The following is a 16,588-nucleotide window of genomic DNA, read 5'->3' as shown; positions in this document are numbered from 1 at the left end:
GCATAATTTGTATTATTTTTGCAAGCACAACTTGTATTATTAAACATCTGCACTTTAATCTGGGCTGCGTTCAGCCTCAGAAGGAAGCACAAAAAGGCAAGCTAAGCCTTTGCTGGCAATTTACTTCTTGTGAGCACAAACAAAATGTGTTCTTCTTCAGCAGTAAGAGAAGGCAGGCCATATTTTGCTGCTTGATTACATTAATGTATTTCAAAAGAAGCCACTGACACCATTGCCTTCAGAAGTAATCTAACTACTCTGGAGATGCACAGGTAAGCAGAGCAAGTCACTGGACACATTTTTCTCCATTCTTTTTTCTCATTTCACTGGGGATACTGCATATTCCCTGAGCTTTAAATGTCATAATCACATGAGATCAGGTAAAGAAAGTTGATGACATGAGTGAAATCACCATAATTTGTTGCCATAATACAGATGAGCAACTAACATTCTTTTAACGAACCACTGAATTTTCAGTCAACATAAAACAAGAAGCTATACTTTTAACCCTGTTTAAAGGTTTAGACTGAAGAACTAGAATGTATACCATAAACGACTAGAAAGATGCCATTTCTGGAAACCATTGTTATGTTCTTAGGAAGCTATATCTCCAGGGATATTGAAGATAAACAGGAAGCTCCTAATGAACACCAGCCACCACAGTATAGGAGATGCTTAACAAAGATGTATAGAACCTGTTAATGCTACCCAAGTTTCACAGCATAAGCACAGACAGCTGTAGGTTGTATATAACACTGCAGCAGAGCAGCAGAGCTGCACAGCACCACTGTTTCAGAACCAGATATGCAAAACTGATCCCTCAGGTATCCTTTGACACTATACAAATACACATTTCACCCATGCTTATGTCAGACCTAGCATCCTATCCCTGAAGCTGTAAGTCAGAAGCACACACAATTCCTTTGTTTGGTGTGTGCAGGTTTTCCTTAGATCTGCTTACCATAGGGAAGAGACCAAGGGAGTGGTACCGACGTGATATAGCATTTGGCATTGTCTTGTTCCTGAGGTTTTTCAGCTCTTCTTGCGCCTCATGAAGCATTTCCATGCACTCTGCATACTTGTCCTCCAGCTCTCGCAGCTGTAACATAGAGAAAACAGTCCAAGACCTTAAGAGATGCACTATTTACCATAAAATTCCTGCAAACTCTTTTAATACTGGTTAGCAATAATGGTGTGGGGAAGAATATCCCACTTTGAAGGAATCAATCTCCAACAATTGAGTATCACTGGAGGATCAATAATAACATGGATTAGTAATGGAAGGCAGGCAGGGAGGGTCACAATGGAGAAGGAATGGTTTGCTCCATTTCCTTCCCTATGTATCTACATGAAGCCATGGTCAAGGAGAAGATACAGAGCTATGAAAGTGTCTTCAGTCTGATCAGGTTTAGTGCTTAATCACTGCCATGATGACCACAATGGCAAACACCATGGTCTGAGGACAAGACATTCCACAATGGTCCAAAGGACTCAGGAATTTCATGGACCTTCATGCATAGATCCATATACACATACAGCTTCCAAAAGCCTAAAACCATGTCTTTTTTTTAGCTTTCTCATGAAATGTGTCTTATGTAATCACTCTGTCTACAGTAGTCTGTGTACCCTCACAGCTTCCGGGTTCATCAGCCACTTCAACTAAGTTTGGCAAAGGGGCAGAAGTCTGAAACACCACATTCCTACAACTTTCACAAAAACCAGCTATTTGGTTTAGAAACAGAGATCTGGTTCATTTTCTTTCCAAAGAAAGCAATGGTGAGGCATGAGCCCAACCTTTGTTGAGCACCACAGATACAAAAGGTCCACCCACTGGGAAAGCTCCTCTGGCCATTCCCACCTTCATCACCAAGTAGTGCAAGTGCAAGACACATCGTAAAAGGATCAAGATCTATTCATTCCACCTTGTCCATTTTAATTCATGTGAATGTGGCACCCATAAGACAACCAGAAATACTGGACTGCCTTATGTTTATACACCAAACAGAGCACAAATGAGCTCTTTCATGTTATCTCACTAGTCAAAATAGGCTGAAATTTCCAGCCTAGAGAAGTCAACCTCTACAGGCGTTCCTGTACAGCCCATAAGTCTCTGTGTTTCAAAATGTGCGTCATTTGAAGCAGCAGAGAATAGAAAAGGGGTTGAACTCTAATAGGAACATAAATGTTCCTTCATTCGATATACACAGGCAAGACTATTCAATATTTCTGATCCAGCTCAAACTAAATCTCTCATGGCAAAGTGAACAGTCATTGCTCTGCTACTAAATTATTGTATTACTAAGTAATGTACTCACCTCTGCTGTGAGCTGTCTCTGGGCATCTTTAGCTGCTCCCAGATGCTGGACAAGTTCCTCATTTTCAACTGCACACTAAAATATGCCAAAAAAAATGTTAGAAATGGTGTGATGTTTTGTCCTGTGGTATTTGTATACTATACTACAGCAAAGTAGGAACATTCTAACTTTTCTCACTTCTCCTCTGCAGCAATATTAATCTACACATTAGTTTAAAAATGTTTAAAAAGTTAACACAAGAACACACAGCATTAGCATGCACCTTGCTATGTGAACCTCCAAACAAGTATGTGCTCACTGAAATACTTGCACTGACACTCCTGTCTCCACGACAGCACTCAAGGCAGAATTTTGTATCTAATATTTAAAATAATTTCAACTATTGCATTTGATAAACCATATATGCATCTTTTAATAAATTGATGCTTTTTAGTCAAGTATGCCAGATATTAAACATCAGACAAGGTCATCCACTAAAGGAAGGTGAATATTCCCTTCAGGCTCTAGTACAGAGAGGATTTTAATCTGTCCTTCAGTTACATCAGCAGCAAATAACAACAGCAGTCTCTCAAGCGGATTGCTTACAGCTTTTGCCTTTTTCTGCAGGTCAACTATCTGAGAGAGAAGATGAGTAATTTCTTCCTGCTGCCGGGCAGCATCTTCAGTTTTCTTTGCTAACTCTTCGGAGATATTGGCAATCTGGATGTTTGCATCCCCTTTAAGATAAGTAATTACAATTAACATCACAAACCCAAAATCAGAAAAATAAGCATGAAGTTGTTTTTTTGGAACATCACTTGCTTCAGCAGAATCCTCCCCGCAATTCACAGTCAGGTATTTTTGAAAAACACAGCAGGACACACAACCAGAAAGGCATCAAGTGCTCATGCGGCAAAGGAGCCTGAACATTTTCAATGCAAAACTATTTTTAAATGACAAAGACTTCGCTTTCAGCCAACATTTTCTGCTGTGAAATTTCAGCCAGAAATTTTCTCCTCATAACCATTTATAAAAGGAAAATAAGTACCACAGAAAAACATGACTGACTGATCTGTTTTGGCTTTTTTACTGAACTATCAGAAAAAGTATAAAGAAGTAGGGACATACTTAGCTCTTTCACACAGTCATTGACAAGTTGTTGTTCTTTCTCTTCATAAGTAATTGTTTCAGTCTTCAGCTGACAGGCCTGTTCAAGAAATCCACATCAAATATGCTACATTAGCACATTTGTTCTTTGCCAGTCTGTTGTTGCACTTCCATCTGCTTCAGAAAGACAAGCTATTCTAATCACTCCTTCAGGAAGACAGTGAGAAACTACAGTTTTTGCCTGCCCTCCCACGTGTTCTAAAAAAAGAGGCCAGGTGAACATTCAGCAGACATTACTGTATGGAGAAACTTGCATCATTATCACCATATCCCCACTAGATGTCACTTGTGTTATTTTGCACTAAAAGCAAAAAGAAAAAGAAAGGCTTGGACATAGGAAATACTAACATGCAGACCTTGAGCTGGTCACCTGAGCAAAGCTAGGTATCATCAAAAACTAAATAAATGCTTGGTTTAAATAACTGAATTAAACATTCAAGTATTTAAAAACCATGCTATTTAATCCTATTTGAAAAGTTCTGGCACTGTAACCATATACTCCAAAAAACCCCCTTAGTGCTACCTCCTTCCCTGCTTTGTCTTTTCCACTGTGACTCTGGGAGTGCCACAATCAGCATGGCTGCAGCCAGCTGGTTCTGTCTGGCACCACTTTGGTGGGTCTGTAATCTATTCCCAAAGCTGGGGCCATGCACAGACACCCACAGACTGCATCTGTGGAGAACTGCACAGCTCACAGGTTTCAGATTTGGCTCCATCCTGTGCCCTGCTGGCACAGGCTACATCTCCCTGGATGGGAAGGCAGGGCTGCATGAGATTTCCTACCAGCTCCTGATGCAGTGCCTCCCTCAGTTCTAACATTCATTATTCTCAGACCATCATCTACTGCTCATCTTTCTTGAGCAGCTTCTCAGTTAGGAGCACAGCAGTGTCCATTACCTGGTGTCGTGCGCAAAGGTGTGCACTACTTAGTTACAATGGGCCCTGCATTTGCAGTGGAAAAAGGCAATAACATTGTGTTCATATATTCAGTCTTAGACCAAAAGTATCTCTTCTGCTGTACTCTGCTACATGTTTGCCAAGTGGTAATAGGCTCCCACGGTTTAAAAGTTGGATTGAAAATATAAAATTATTCACTTCATATTCAATTATTAAACTTTTAAAACCTGTGTCATCTGTGAAACAAACAGAATATTTTAAGAAATAAAAAGTACATTCAATTTAAAATAGTAACTGCCTGACTTGAAACACAAAATGAAGAAATGTAGTGCAAATTTAAGCTAGGGATTATTATTTTGACAAACACCGAATTGGTTTGAGAGACCATGCCAGCCTACAGACTTGAGATCTGCCGCTCAAGTCACATATTATCTGCCAGGTCAGCCCTTTAAAACCTGTTTCAAAGTGCAATCCTGGACTCCAAAATCTGCCCATGCTCCTGCACATTCTTTCTGCACAAACACTGCTTTGCATGTAGCCTCATTTGGGAAGAATTTCTTCATAGAAAGGATGATAAGACATTGGGATGGGCTGAAGTCACCGTCCCAACCGGTGTCCAAGAAAGAACTGGACGTGGCACTCAGGGCTCTGGTCCAGCTGATAAGGTATTGATTGGGCAAAGGTTGGCCTTAATGACTGCAGAGGTCTTTTCCAACCAAAACAATTCTGTGATTCCATGTAGCTTCCACATTTCAGCCTTTCCTTCATTTAAAAAGATAAAGGATGGTGATAAAACAACTACATAGAGATCTGTTGTATGTGGAATTATACTCTTAGACTCAGCTTTTAATACAAGCTTCTCAATACCTGTGTTCTGGTATTTAGATGAACAACTATATTAAACAAAACAAAGGGAGCAATTTCACCTCAGATCTAAGCACAACATTTTCCTCTTCAAGGTCCTTGAGTTTCTTTTGAAGAGAATCCAAATGAAAGTAGTTCTGAACGGAGGAAGAAGATTCATTCCTCTTCAGCCTTGTAGGAAAAAGCAACAATTTAAAATAATTTTTACATGTATTATGGCAAAACTCACAGAAGCATAGACTGAATACTGGTCTCAAAAGCAGTGACACACGAAATACAGCTTATTCATGCCAGTACTTTTCAGCAGCAATAAATTTGCAGTGAATTTCAAAAGAGAACATTTAAAAATTTTGTTTACTATTCCACACATTTCCTATGGAAAAGTTATTCAGCCAAGGCTATGAGAAAAGAAACCATATTACTACATGGAGCAATCCAATAGCTCCTGCTTAATGCTGCACACGCTTCATCAGAACGCAGCAATAACTCTGCAAGGGCAGACAGTCCCTCAGAGCCTGCAATGCTGTTCAGCCAGCTAACTGCCTGGAACCCACACTGCAAGCCATGCTTTACTTCTTTCCCTCGGCCTGCAATTTTTCCATAGTGCCTTCAGAGGTCCTTCAAGCACAAAGGTCACTCATGTAGCATGTCCTAGCACATGCATAGGTATGTGGTGTACTGGGCTGCTGTCAGTGAGACCCATGGCTGCCCCACCACAACAGTGACACAATTCCTCTGATAGTTGCAGCGTCGTGTCAGCAGCCTCCCTGTGTACTCTCCCCTCCTGGCTCTTGCAGGCACCTGGATAGCCAGCTGGCTCAGTGCAAATCCTTCCAGCTGGAGCCTTGCACCAAACTCTGAGTCCCACTTATAGTTCTAGCCAATACAGAGGGAATTTTACCACTTTTCAAAGTTATTCAATTGTCCAACAGATGACGGTTCAACGCTGCAGATGGACTGACTTACGGGGTGGAACACACGGACTCCGGTTCGCTTTCTTCCGCAGCACTGGTATAGAACTGGAGTAGTTCATCTTTCATGGACAGCTCATGCCGCAACTGAGAAACCTACACAAAGAAAGAGCTCACAGATCAGTAAGCTGATTTTCCAGACACATTTTTAAGCAAACCCACCACAAATTAGCTCGTTATTCGCTCTCCAGGCATCATCTTGGACTAAATCAAGAGTCCAAGACTGAAACAGACCAGAACCATTTCTTTTATTTCTTAGAAAGAAGGGGAAGCATACTTTTCAAAGTAGCCACTGAATGTTTTTTTACAAGTTCCAAATATGCAATTTTTCACTGCTATTAGAATGCTTCTTTTTTACCTTCTTTAAGATGAGCAATCCTGACTCACTGTTGCATTAGTCTAGATTCACATGCACTGCAATGGATATATTGCAATGATACAACAAGAAATTAATGTGGCGCAATCAAGCCAAACATTGCTTTTATCCATTTTGCGTGATGACTGTCACCTCCTGGCTTGGATGCCAACCTTGCAGGCCTCAGATGCAGACATTTCTTCCTCTCCAGAAGACTTTACATAAAATTACTGAGATCCTTGTGTAGTAAGGCTACAATTGTGACTCAAGTGCCTGTTGAGCTGCAGAACACCACCACAAAGTGGGAGGCTGCTGTTCTGAGGCTGTTCCAACAGTGGAGGTTGCAGTCAGTTTCCGGGGTTTTTTTGGTTCTGGTAAAGTAGTTTGTGGGATTCCCATATTTAGTACACACATACATCAAAAATGAACAAAACATCAAAAGCAGGTGATTAAGATTCCCAGCAATTGTGAGCTCCACAAACATAATCTTAGTTATTTTAAATTGCTATTCTTCCAGAAAAGGGTTAAAAGCCCAATTAGACAGTAGCACGTACACCACTTCACAGCTGTGATTTAAGATGCCTGCAGCAGATTACTTTTATTTCCCTTGCACAACTATACACTGCATAACTGACCAGACAGTTCCCATTCCCTTCCACTTGCACTGCAAGACTTGGCCCTCAGTTTGCACTTTCTCATGTAAAAAAAGCACAGTACATTTCTTTTTATTAAACTTCCACTTTTCATACTGTAAGCATACTTTTCTTTGTAGTTATTATTAGAAAAAAACCAGAGAATATCAATGACATAGGTTTGAACTCCATTTTCATCGAACAGAAGAGCAGACACAATCCAAAAAAGCACTAAATTGTTCAGAATTTGAAGCAAGCAAGGTCATTTGCTTAACTAAGACTGTTCTGCATAATGAGAAGTGCTAAGGCACCAAGTCCTCCTGAGACATGGGTTCTAAATAGCAAGGAGAAAAAAAACCCATCCCCATCTAACCACATTTTAGAAAACTATTAAAATTTGTCCATTAATTTTTGGAGACTTATTTTCTCCACTTCAGGAAGAGTGAAAACGCTAAACCAAAAATAATAATTTATTTCTCTTCAGCACATTATAACTCAGCCTCTTTAAGAAGCAAGAATTCAGATACTGTCTGTGGGTGGACATTAGATCATCTCCAGCTCTTGCTACTGTTTTTTTCCTCTGAATTAAGATGACTGAAGATACTATTTTTACTGCCATTTTCTGAGCATTCCAATCCTCCAAAAGAGGGTGAACAGTCAGAAAGGTTGATCTTTTAATGGAACAGGACCTGAAACAATAGGCATAAACTGAAACATGGGTGGTCCCTCCTAAACATTGGGTGCAACTTTTTAATTGTAAGGGTGACTGAGAACTGGGATAGGTTGCCCAGAGAGCTTCTGGGGTCTCCATCCTTGGGAGATAGTCAAACACTGTCTGGACATGATCCTCGGCAATGGACTGTAGGGGGCCCAGCTTGAGAAGGGGGTTTGGACAAGATGACCTCCAGAGCTCACTTCCAATCTCAATCAGGCTGTGAAACTGTGAAACACTCCCTACAGTAACTTCCAGCAACACCTCCCTTTGATGCAGCATTTTGTAGTGTGTTAACTTTGGTGAGCAGCTAAGCACCCACCAGCTGAGCACACAGTCTGCCCCACAATCCCCACAGGATGAAGGAGAGACTCAGAAGCTCAAGAGCAAGAAAAACTTCTTGCTGAGACAGTTTAATAAGTGAAGCAAAGCTTCCCATGCAAGCAAAGCAAAATAAGGAATTTATTCACTATTTTCTGTCAGCAGGTGCACGTTCAGCCACTTACTGGAAAGTGGGACCTTGACACACAGAACTGTCACTTGTGAAGACAAACACCATAACCATGAATGTCCCAGATTCTTCCTCCTTTCCCTGACCTTCAATTGTTGAACATAACAACATATGGTATAGAACATATAGAATATCCCTTTGGTCAGTTTAGGTCAGCTACCAGAGCTGTGCACCTTTCCAGTATCTTGTGCAGATGGTGGACAGATTGAAGAGAAAAAAAAAACCAAAAAAAAACCAAAAAAAAAAAAAAAAAACAACTGGAGAGGTTGGGAGGGGCATGAGGGAAAAAGAAAAGAGCCTGGTGGTTGCTGTACAACCACCGCTTGGCAATAGCCAAAACATTATTATCAACACTGATTCAGGCCCAAACCCAAAGCACAGCACCAGGTAGGCTGGTGAAGAATATTATCAGCATCCCAGACACACCCAGTACACATTTTCACACTGCAAGACACTGGACTTGTTTTATGAACAGAAGTAGCCTGTTCTATGTTTCCACAAGCCACTGCAACATGTGCCCTAGGGAGCCAACACTGCCATGTTACTGTTGCACAATCTTGGTATTGTTCCCAAGCAATAGAGACTGAGCCCTTGCTGCGCACGGGACAAGGCCCACGACACCCCACGAACCAAGCATGGAGATAATTCATCTCTTCAGGCTTTTAATTGTCTCTGCTGGCCTGACAGCTTTACTCAGCTTCAGAACTAACTCATGAAACAGCTGTACCCATCTTAAAATAATTTAAGTAGAAGACAAAAGTATCTTCAAACAGCAAACAACAGTTTAAAGAGCTGGGACCTAACTCACAGGATCAATCTTTACTGAATCATGAACAACTGTTTCAAGAGAAGAGCTGATTTGTTTTCCTGACAGCAACTAAGTGCTTAACAGGTCAGGATTATTCAAAAGGAAGACACCCTGTTACACTGTATGTAAACAGCACGCATACAAGCACCAAGTCAAAGAGCCTTTCTGTCTATCCAACATTATTATTATTACTCTTAATAGTCCAAAAGCAATTTTCCCTTTTTTAAGACACCATTCCAGACTATAATTCAGCTTTTTCCTTTCCCCTCACTTTACACAGAACAAAATCAAACCTGGACTTTGAAACCTGCTATCATCAAAACACAAACTCTGACAGGTGACCTGGAACTTGTATAACAGGTCTAGAGGGCTGTATTACCCAGAGGTTAACACACATTTGAGGTGGTGTTATTTGAGGACTGACACTGCATTGGAAGTGCTGCCATTTTAGCTTCAGAAACACAGGACAAAACACATAGAGGAAAAAGATCAGAAACTGGGAAATTTCAGAAGATTAGGAGAAGCTAAAACCTAGTGACCTACTCCATTCCAAATACAATTCACACTGTGCAGATCTAAGGATTACATTTCTTTGATATTGAGCTCTAATGTCAAAGGAGATCATATCAAAGTTTAGGCAGCACCATCCCAGAGAAAAGGAACATGGAGCTGCAGCATTCTTCCTGAACAGCAGATAGACACACTGTACCTGGGAACTACTCTCTGATGCTGAAAAGGCAGACACCCATCTCTGTAAGCAAAAATAGTTTACAATTTCCTCAGTATAACGTTTATGCTTCTAGAATACAATAGTGGAAAAACGAGCTGAGACTGAAGTGTCTGTGCACACACTAAAGTGCTTGCTTCAGTCCACTCACCCTTGTGTTCTCCAGCACAGCAAAAATCTCAGTTACATCAGTTTTTACTGAACGTGATCACAGCCCCTTCTTAAACTTAGCAGCACCTAACAACACAAACCCAAAAGACAAACACAAGAATCTGATGCACTTTGCACAGGTCTTTATAACTTTGACATGTACCTATCAACATGGCATGTTACCAGCACACAGGAAAAACTCAGTCTGCTTAATGGGATGGACAGAAGGTTTTGTCACGACAAAGATCAAAGAGCTATAAAGCTAAATTATTCATGCCATGAGACATAAACAAATAAAACCTTAATTTTACACCACACACCAGAAAGAATTTGTCCCTGTATTACAGGAGACACATATCTCCCAGACAATTTTTGGGCAATTTTTGCAGAATTTCAGAATATCAAATAAATTCTTTTATCTTATCTCTTACTAAAGAGATAAGATAAAGACAGTTGTCTTAGTTACTGTTCAGCTTAAACATTCAAAATTCAGTTTTAATAGAAAACCTGCAACCTACGAAAAACAGATTTTCAGTACGCAGAAGTGTCATGACTTTAAAGTCTGATGAGCTCTGCCTCAAAAGCTTCAATTTCTGAAGGAGTCAAAATAACAGTGTGAAAGAGGGCTGTTGACAGAACATATGGCCCAACATACCAACCAACCTGGTAAGAGGCTTATTTTGGGTGGCATTTTCCCTAATGCTGCTCCTCAGTCCCACTAAATAAAAACAGACGTGGACAGAGGCAGCTTATCCCTGTCCTCTACGTTCCTCAATCAAATTTTCCACTCTGGATGGATGATACGAATGCACAGTCCTGCCCAGTCGCCTTGCACATACCTAGTACATGTCATATTGATCAATACACAAATTGGTCCACCTCAGGATGAGACTTGGGCAGCAAGCAACAGCACTCCTTTGGGAGAGAACAGAACTAGTTTTCCATGCCAAAATGGGTAGGCCACACCAAAGCATATTATCACTGTGTATGCTCCACCACCATTTATCACCCATCAGCAATCACTCCACCTGCACTTTATCCTTTATGTGTGATTTTTATAATGCAACATCTCACACCCATGAGCAGTGTTAATTATGAACCATTTTTAAAGTTTTTACTCCACTGTCGTTCATTGTTCTCTTGCTCTCTCGCTCAAAACCACATATGGGTGAGATTCACAAAGCAAGGTCACTGCCTGAGAGTAAGAGAAACAACATTGGCTCCTAGCTCATTTATTAAGTTGGAAATTAGGTGCTACTTGAAATGATATAAGCTTTCTGGTGTGTTTTATTGATCACACCAATGTGCGCACCCCCAGCCCAGAAAGCCAACTATATCCTGGGCTGCATCACAAAGAAGCACAGCCAAGAGGTTGAGGGAGGTGATTCTCCTCCTCAACTGTTCTCTGGTGAGCACCCAGTTCTGGAGTCCTCAGGACAAGACAGACATGGACCTGTTCAAGCAGGTCCAGAGGAGGGCCACAAAAATATTCCTTCTCCTATAAGGGAAGGCTGAGAGTGTTGGGGTTGTTCAGCATGGAGAAGGTAACGCTCTGGGGAGACCTTACTGCAGCCTTTCAGTACTTAAAGGAGGTTTATAAGGAAGATGGGGACAGACTTTTAAGCAGAGTCTGTTGTGATAGGATAAATGGTAATGGTTTTAAACCAAAAGGAATCAGATTTAGATTAGATATAAGGAAGGCATTTTTAGCAGTGAGGGGTCAGACACAGGAGCAGGTTGCCCATAGCCAAACAAATGGACAAGGCAAAGCTATTAGGAAATTTCCCCCATCGCTGCATGTGCAGCATCCAGGCATAAAAATCTTACCTCTTCTCTGATGTGTTCTACTTGCTCCTCCAGGAAATCATTTCTTTCTGTCAGTGATTTATTTTTCTTTAACAGCGACTGGCCAATCCGAGCAGCTAATTCTAAGTCCCGTTCTTTCTGTGAAGCATTAAGGATAGAAAACCAATTTCAATTTATATGTTTTTAATCACCAAGGGTTTAGAGAGAGGGTAAAATTGCCTTGAAAGGCAAGGAACAAACACTTCAACAATAGAAAGACTTTTTCCGTCAGTAAGGGTTTATTTGTTTGGGGGTTTTTGCTGACTTTCCTTTTCTACTCTTGCCTACCTTACAACAGCATTACACAGAAAAGACTGACCCTCTCTCAAAGCATTCTTCAGTTCCCACTTGCTCCACCTACATATAAAAGGCTATAAGCTATTCAAGAATAGAAGCCAGTTCCACCACAATCACCGTTCAGCTCCTACTTTTGTGTATGCCAACCATTAGTGCTTTTGTATGAAAACAAATCCTAACTCTTTCCTTTTTGCAGATGCCCCAAACTACATTAAGTGGTTACTCTCACGTCATGTTTGGCCTTTTCCTCCCCCTCCTCTATGAACACAGTACTGGAAATCACCTGCCTTGACAGTTCACCACAGGTACCAATAAAAACTAGAAGCTTATGCTGTTGATGACATGTACATATGAATGTCTCAGCCTTGCAGAAGCTGGTACACGGGATTGTAATCTGCCTAGGAGAGGAAGATAAATTGAACAAAATTTTGAGCTGTTTATTAAACACTTTGATTTATCATTTTCTTATTTAACTACTAGATTTTTTTTAAATAGGGGTAAAATGGTGCTGTGGTTAACTCCCTAATGTACCCTTAGTTCAACACCATTTGAGGAAGAATTTTCTCCCTGCCACTGAAAATACTGTTAGGAGCTTACTTACTGCCCCTGACTACCTCCCAGATTTTATGACTAAAAGCTACCTTATGTCATGGATACATTAATGACAAAGCCTACAAAACCTACAGCTACTGTTCACACGGATTTGAAGTCAATGAATTTGAATGAAGAGGCTTTCATAATGGAAAAAAAAATGTTATATAATAACCAGTAAATAAAAAGAGAGGTTACTGATCAATGCTGTTTCTGCAAATAGCATTTTCCAAATGGTTTCTGAAGGTCAGACTTATATTTGCATTGAAAGCTACTGGCATTATCTAGCCATAAAATCTTTATGTAATCTTACGTACAACCTTTCAGAACAATAGGTGCCACGAAGCTATCCAAAATACATTTGGATATATTTTAAGCCAACTTATTGTTCACTAATTTGGCTCACTCCATAAATACTGAGTGAAAAAAACATATTTCTGTGGTTCTGACTCTACAGAGGAGGAGCTATCTAGCAGCAATGTTTTTTATCTTCCAATCTGAGGAATGTAAATGCATGTCCAGGCTCTTAAAATAACCCCTCCAGCCTTCCTACACAATTTTTAGCAATTCACCTCTTAATCTCAGTTTGGGGATAGACCTCTTACTCACACAATGATAAGGAACTAATTTACTACAGCAATGCATTAAAAAAAATACTGAGAAGCAAGGCACATTTACACTACTATTAGAAAAAGATGAGAAAGCAAGTTAATGAAGAAATCTGTTCCAATTCTTACCACATACCCAGGCAGGCCTGGTGCCACTCCCTTTCCTTAGTTTCAGGGGGCTACAGGCACAGATTTCAGAAACATCTGCACACATGCTGTTTCAAGATCTTCTCTTTCTTATCTTCCCAAATCCTACACCTTTCACTCTATCAATGTTGTAATGCAAGCACCTGAAGCTTGCAAACATGAAGGACAGACAAGGGGTAGCTTTTGTTTTTTCTCTCACTTGTATGTGTGAAAGCAACAGAAGGAGTTAAATTCTGCAAATGGACGCAATCTCTTATGATAACCATCATATGGAGAACAGAGAAAGGTGCTGGAAGTGCACCTATCCCTGTGAACAGCGTAATTTCATCTGAAATTATGGTCAAATAAAACAAAAGGCTCACCGAAAGTACTTGTTTTAATAAAGTTTGACATGTTATACACTCCCTTATTTTTTCCTTCCAAACATCCAGATAGGAAAGCACAAAAGAAGCTTTAAAACACTGGCTCAGCAAGTCCTTCAAGCATCGCTCCCATGAGTGTGATGCATGAATCTATAGACATTTGGATACAGGGACCCAGGGAAGGAAACAATTTGGCAGAATGCTGCCATCATTACTAGAAGGAGCCACAGACCAAATGCACTAAATCTCAGCCAAAGGCAAAGGGAACAGGGCACAAACACGTTAACAGACTGTTACTACAAGGTGATGAATTATTCCAGCAGTCTTTTGGGCAATGCATCAGTTTTAACAGGTAATTCGTACAGAGGTGTTTGAATGGGTTTGGCTCAAAGCACAAAATTTAGGACTGTACTGCATTCAGGGGTATCCAGAACAGGTGAGAGACATGAGCATTCATTCCCATGCTTGTTTCCTTGAAGAATTAGAGGAATAACAGACCCAACTGGCTGGAAAGACCCCGTTTTCGACATTGCCATTGCAATAAGCAAGTAATTGAGTATAAAGGGCTAAACTGCAGTCAGCCATGAACTAATACAATTGTAACAGTTTTCACCTAAAGAATTACTCATAAGGATTCTTTGGAAAATCATTGCTCAAGTTTAATGCAGAAAACCAGCTAATTTTGGTCAACCTATCATGATATTTGTTGAACATAAGCATAGTACCGTGACAGTTGCTTTTTGACATGTCTTGAGTGCTAAGGATTACAAGAATACCAATTTTTATAATAATGGTATTAAAAAACCCACAAACAACAATCAAATCAAACGAACATAAGAAAATGAAGGAAAGAAGACAAACAGTACTAGATATTTTCTAATTTTGTGTCTATGTAATTCTCTGGACAGAAATTATCTGAGAAAATTCTTATGAAAATGAGTCTGTGAGCTTTTTTATGATTGTCTGAAAAGAATATATCCATCAATAATGATACTCTTAGTTTTAAATGCACTGTAAAAATATGTATCATTTTAAGATGATTTCTCCTCCTCCTCCTTCATGAGGACAAATATTTGGCCAAGAACAAGTTACATGGCCTCAACTGAAAAAAAAACCAGAAGTAATGGATCCATTTGACTGAGATAAACAAACTATCTTTATTTAGAAAGAATATTCACCTTACCAATGAGATAAAGTGTACATATACTTAGAGCCCTTATTCATCCACAATGGAGGACGATCTACCAACAATGTTTAGTAGTAGTACCACGTAATTTCAGTATTACTTTGTCACACTTTGTACGGGTCCTTAAACAGATGTAATACTTGCCTCTTCAAGAAGACGTGTTACAGCATCTATGTCATTGTATGTTTTAGTCATCTGGCCCACTCTTTCAGCACATAAAACTGCAAAGAAATAAAGCAAAACGTTAATCAGATAGGCAGTACTATTGGAGGGGGATCACAGCATTTTCTGAGCTGGAAGACAGACACAAGGTTCACTGAAGTTCAACTGACATCCTTTGCAAGAAATATCTTTCTAAGTTTAGACGTGTGTAAGTTTTCATCTAAAAACTGCTTTTACTGACCTTTGGATGAGCCCATCAAGAGCTAAAAACTCAAAACAAACAGAAAAACAAACAAACAAAACTCTACCCCCACTCCCCCACCGCACCCACCCTCAAAGAAATCCAAGATCCATGTGATACTGGTAATACAAATGCTCCTCTTGTAATAAGCACTTGCTTTTGTCAGTGGCAGAACAAACTTAAAATGTTAAAACTTTCTACTCTAAAAAATAGTATCTTGAGTTTATTAAAAAAATAATCAGGAAGTCAAAACAGAAGTTCTTAGATACATAATTAGGACTCCATCATGTCACCTACTTGTATGACATGCAGTAGCATTACACCATGAACGTTAGGGGCATTGTTCAACAGAAAGAGACTATGTCATATCAAGCTGATAGGACCTGTGTTTTACAGCTCAAGATAGCAAAGTATGCATGCAAAACAAGAAATGATTTTTGTAATACCGAGCCACACCACAGTATCACTCATAACCAATATTTACTTAGACTGGTTGAGATTGTTAATCACCAAGGTGGAACCAGGAGTTACTGAAGAAAGTATGCAGAAGTTCAGTCTACCACCATAGGGGATCCTTTAAGAAGCTACACTGACTTATCTAGAAGACAACAAGTTTTCAAAAAATTCACCAACAGTCACAGGAAACAACAGCATTTTCTGCTCTACCCTTCTATTCCTCTTTGTTTTTCAACTATACTTTTCCCTCAAAACCTGTAATTCTGGAAAAAAAGGACTGTTAATGAAATTCAGTGGATCATATGGACAATGAGTTATCAGGCTGCTGTAGCCTGAACTGCTCTTCAGGGGATTTACCCTTGGCAATGTCACTTAAGGCTCCATCCGGCAGATAAGCTTATGTTCTAGTGCACACTAAGGCAGGGGAAGAGACAGATCAGCCCTAATAGGATTTATACAGTGAGGAGAAAAAAAAGCAGAACTGTACAATAATATTAGCAGGAGACAGTTTGTCACACTAAGGAAACAACACTATCTAATTCATAAATATAGAATCTGTGTATATATAAACATACAGCTGATCACACTAAGGCACATTGGTAATA

General features: G+C 39.9%; 1 protein-coding gene across 3 annotated transcripts in view; it reads right to left on the bottom strand.

The window, feature by feature from the left end:
• TRAK1 (trafficking kinesin protein 1) overlaps positions 1-16,588 on the bottom strand; it is a 102,301-nt gene that overhangs the window by 24,506 nt on the left and 61,207 nt on the right. For all 3 annotated transcript variants that reach the window (XM_066192980.1, XM_066192989.1, XM_066192999.1), the window contains 8 exons: positions 15,269-15,345; positions 11,916-12,032; positions 6,189-6,289; positions 5,285-5,393; positions 3,423-3,501; positions 2,901-3,031; positions 2,316-2,390; positions 962-1,099 (listed from right to left, as the gene is read on the bottom strand). In XM_066192980.1, the coding sequence (XP_066049077.1) occupies positions 962-1,099; positions 2,316-2,390; positions 2,901-3,031; positions 3,423-3,501; positions 5,285-5,393; positions 6,189-6,289; positions 11,916-12,032; positions 15,269-15,345 (827 nt within the window). The remainder of the gene's footprint in view (positions 1-961; positions 1,100-2,315; positions 2,391-2,900; positions 3,032-3,422; positions 3,502-5,284; positions 5,394-6,188; positions 6,290-11,915; positions 12,033-15,268; positions 15,346-16,588) is intronic.

Source organism: Chamaea fasciata, unplaced genomic scaffold (assembly GCF_029207755.1).
Source record: "Chamaea fasciata isolate MVZ Bird 193981 ecotype frontalis unplaced genomic scaffold, bChaFas1.0.hap1 SCAF_1, whole genome shotgun sequence".
Classification (NCBI taxonomy): Eukaryota; Metazoa; Chordata; class Aves; order Passeriformes; family Sylviidae; genus Chamaea; species Chamaea fasciata.
The sequence above is the reverse complement of the archived record's forward strand: the minus strand, read 5'-3'. Positions and strand labels throughout refer to the sequence as shown.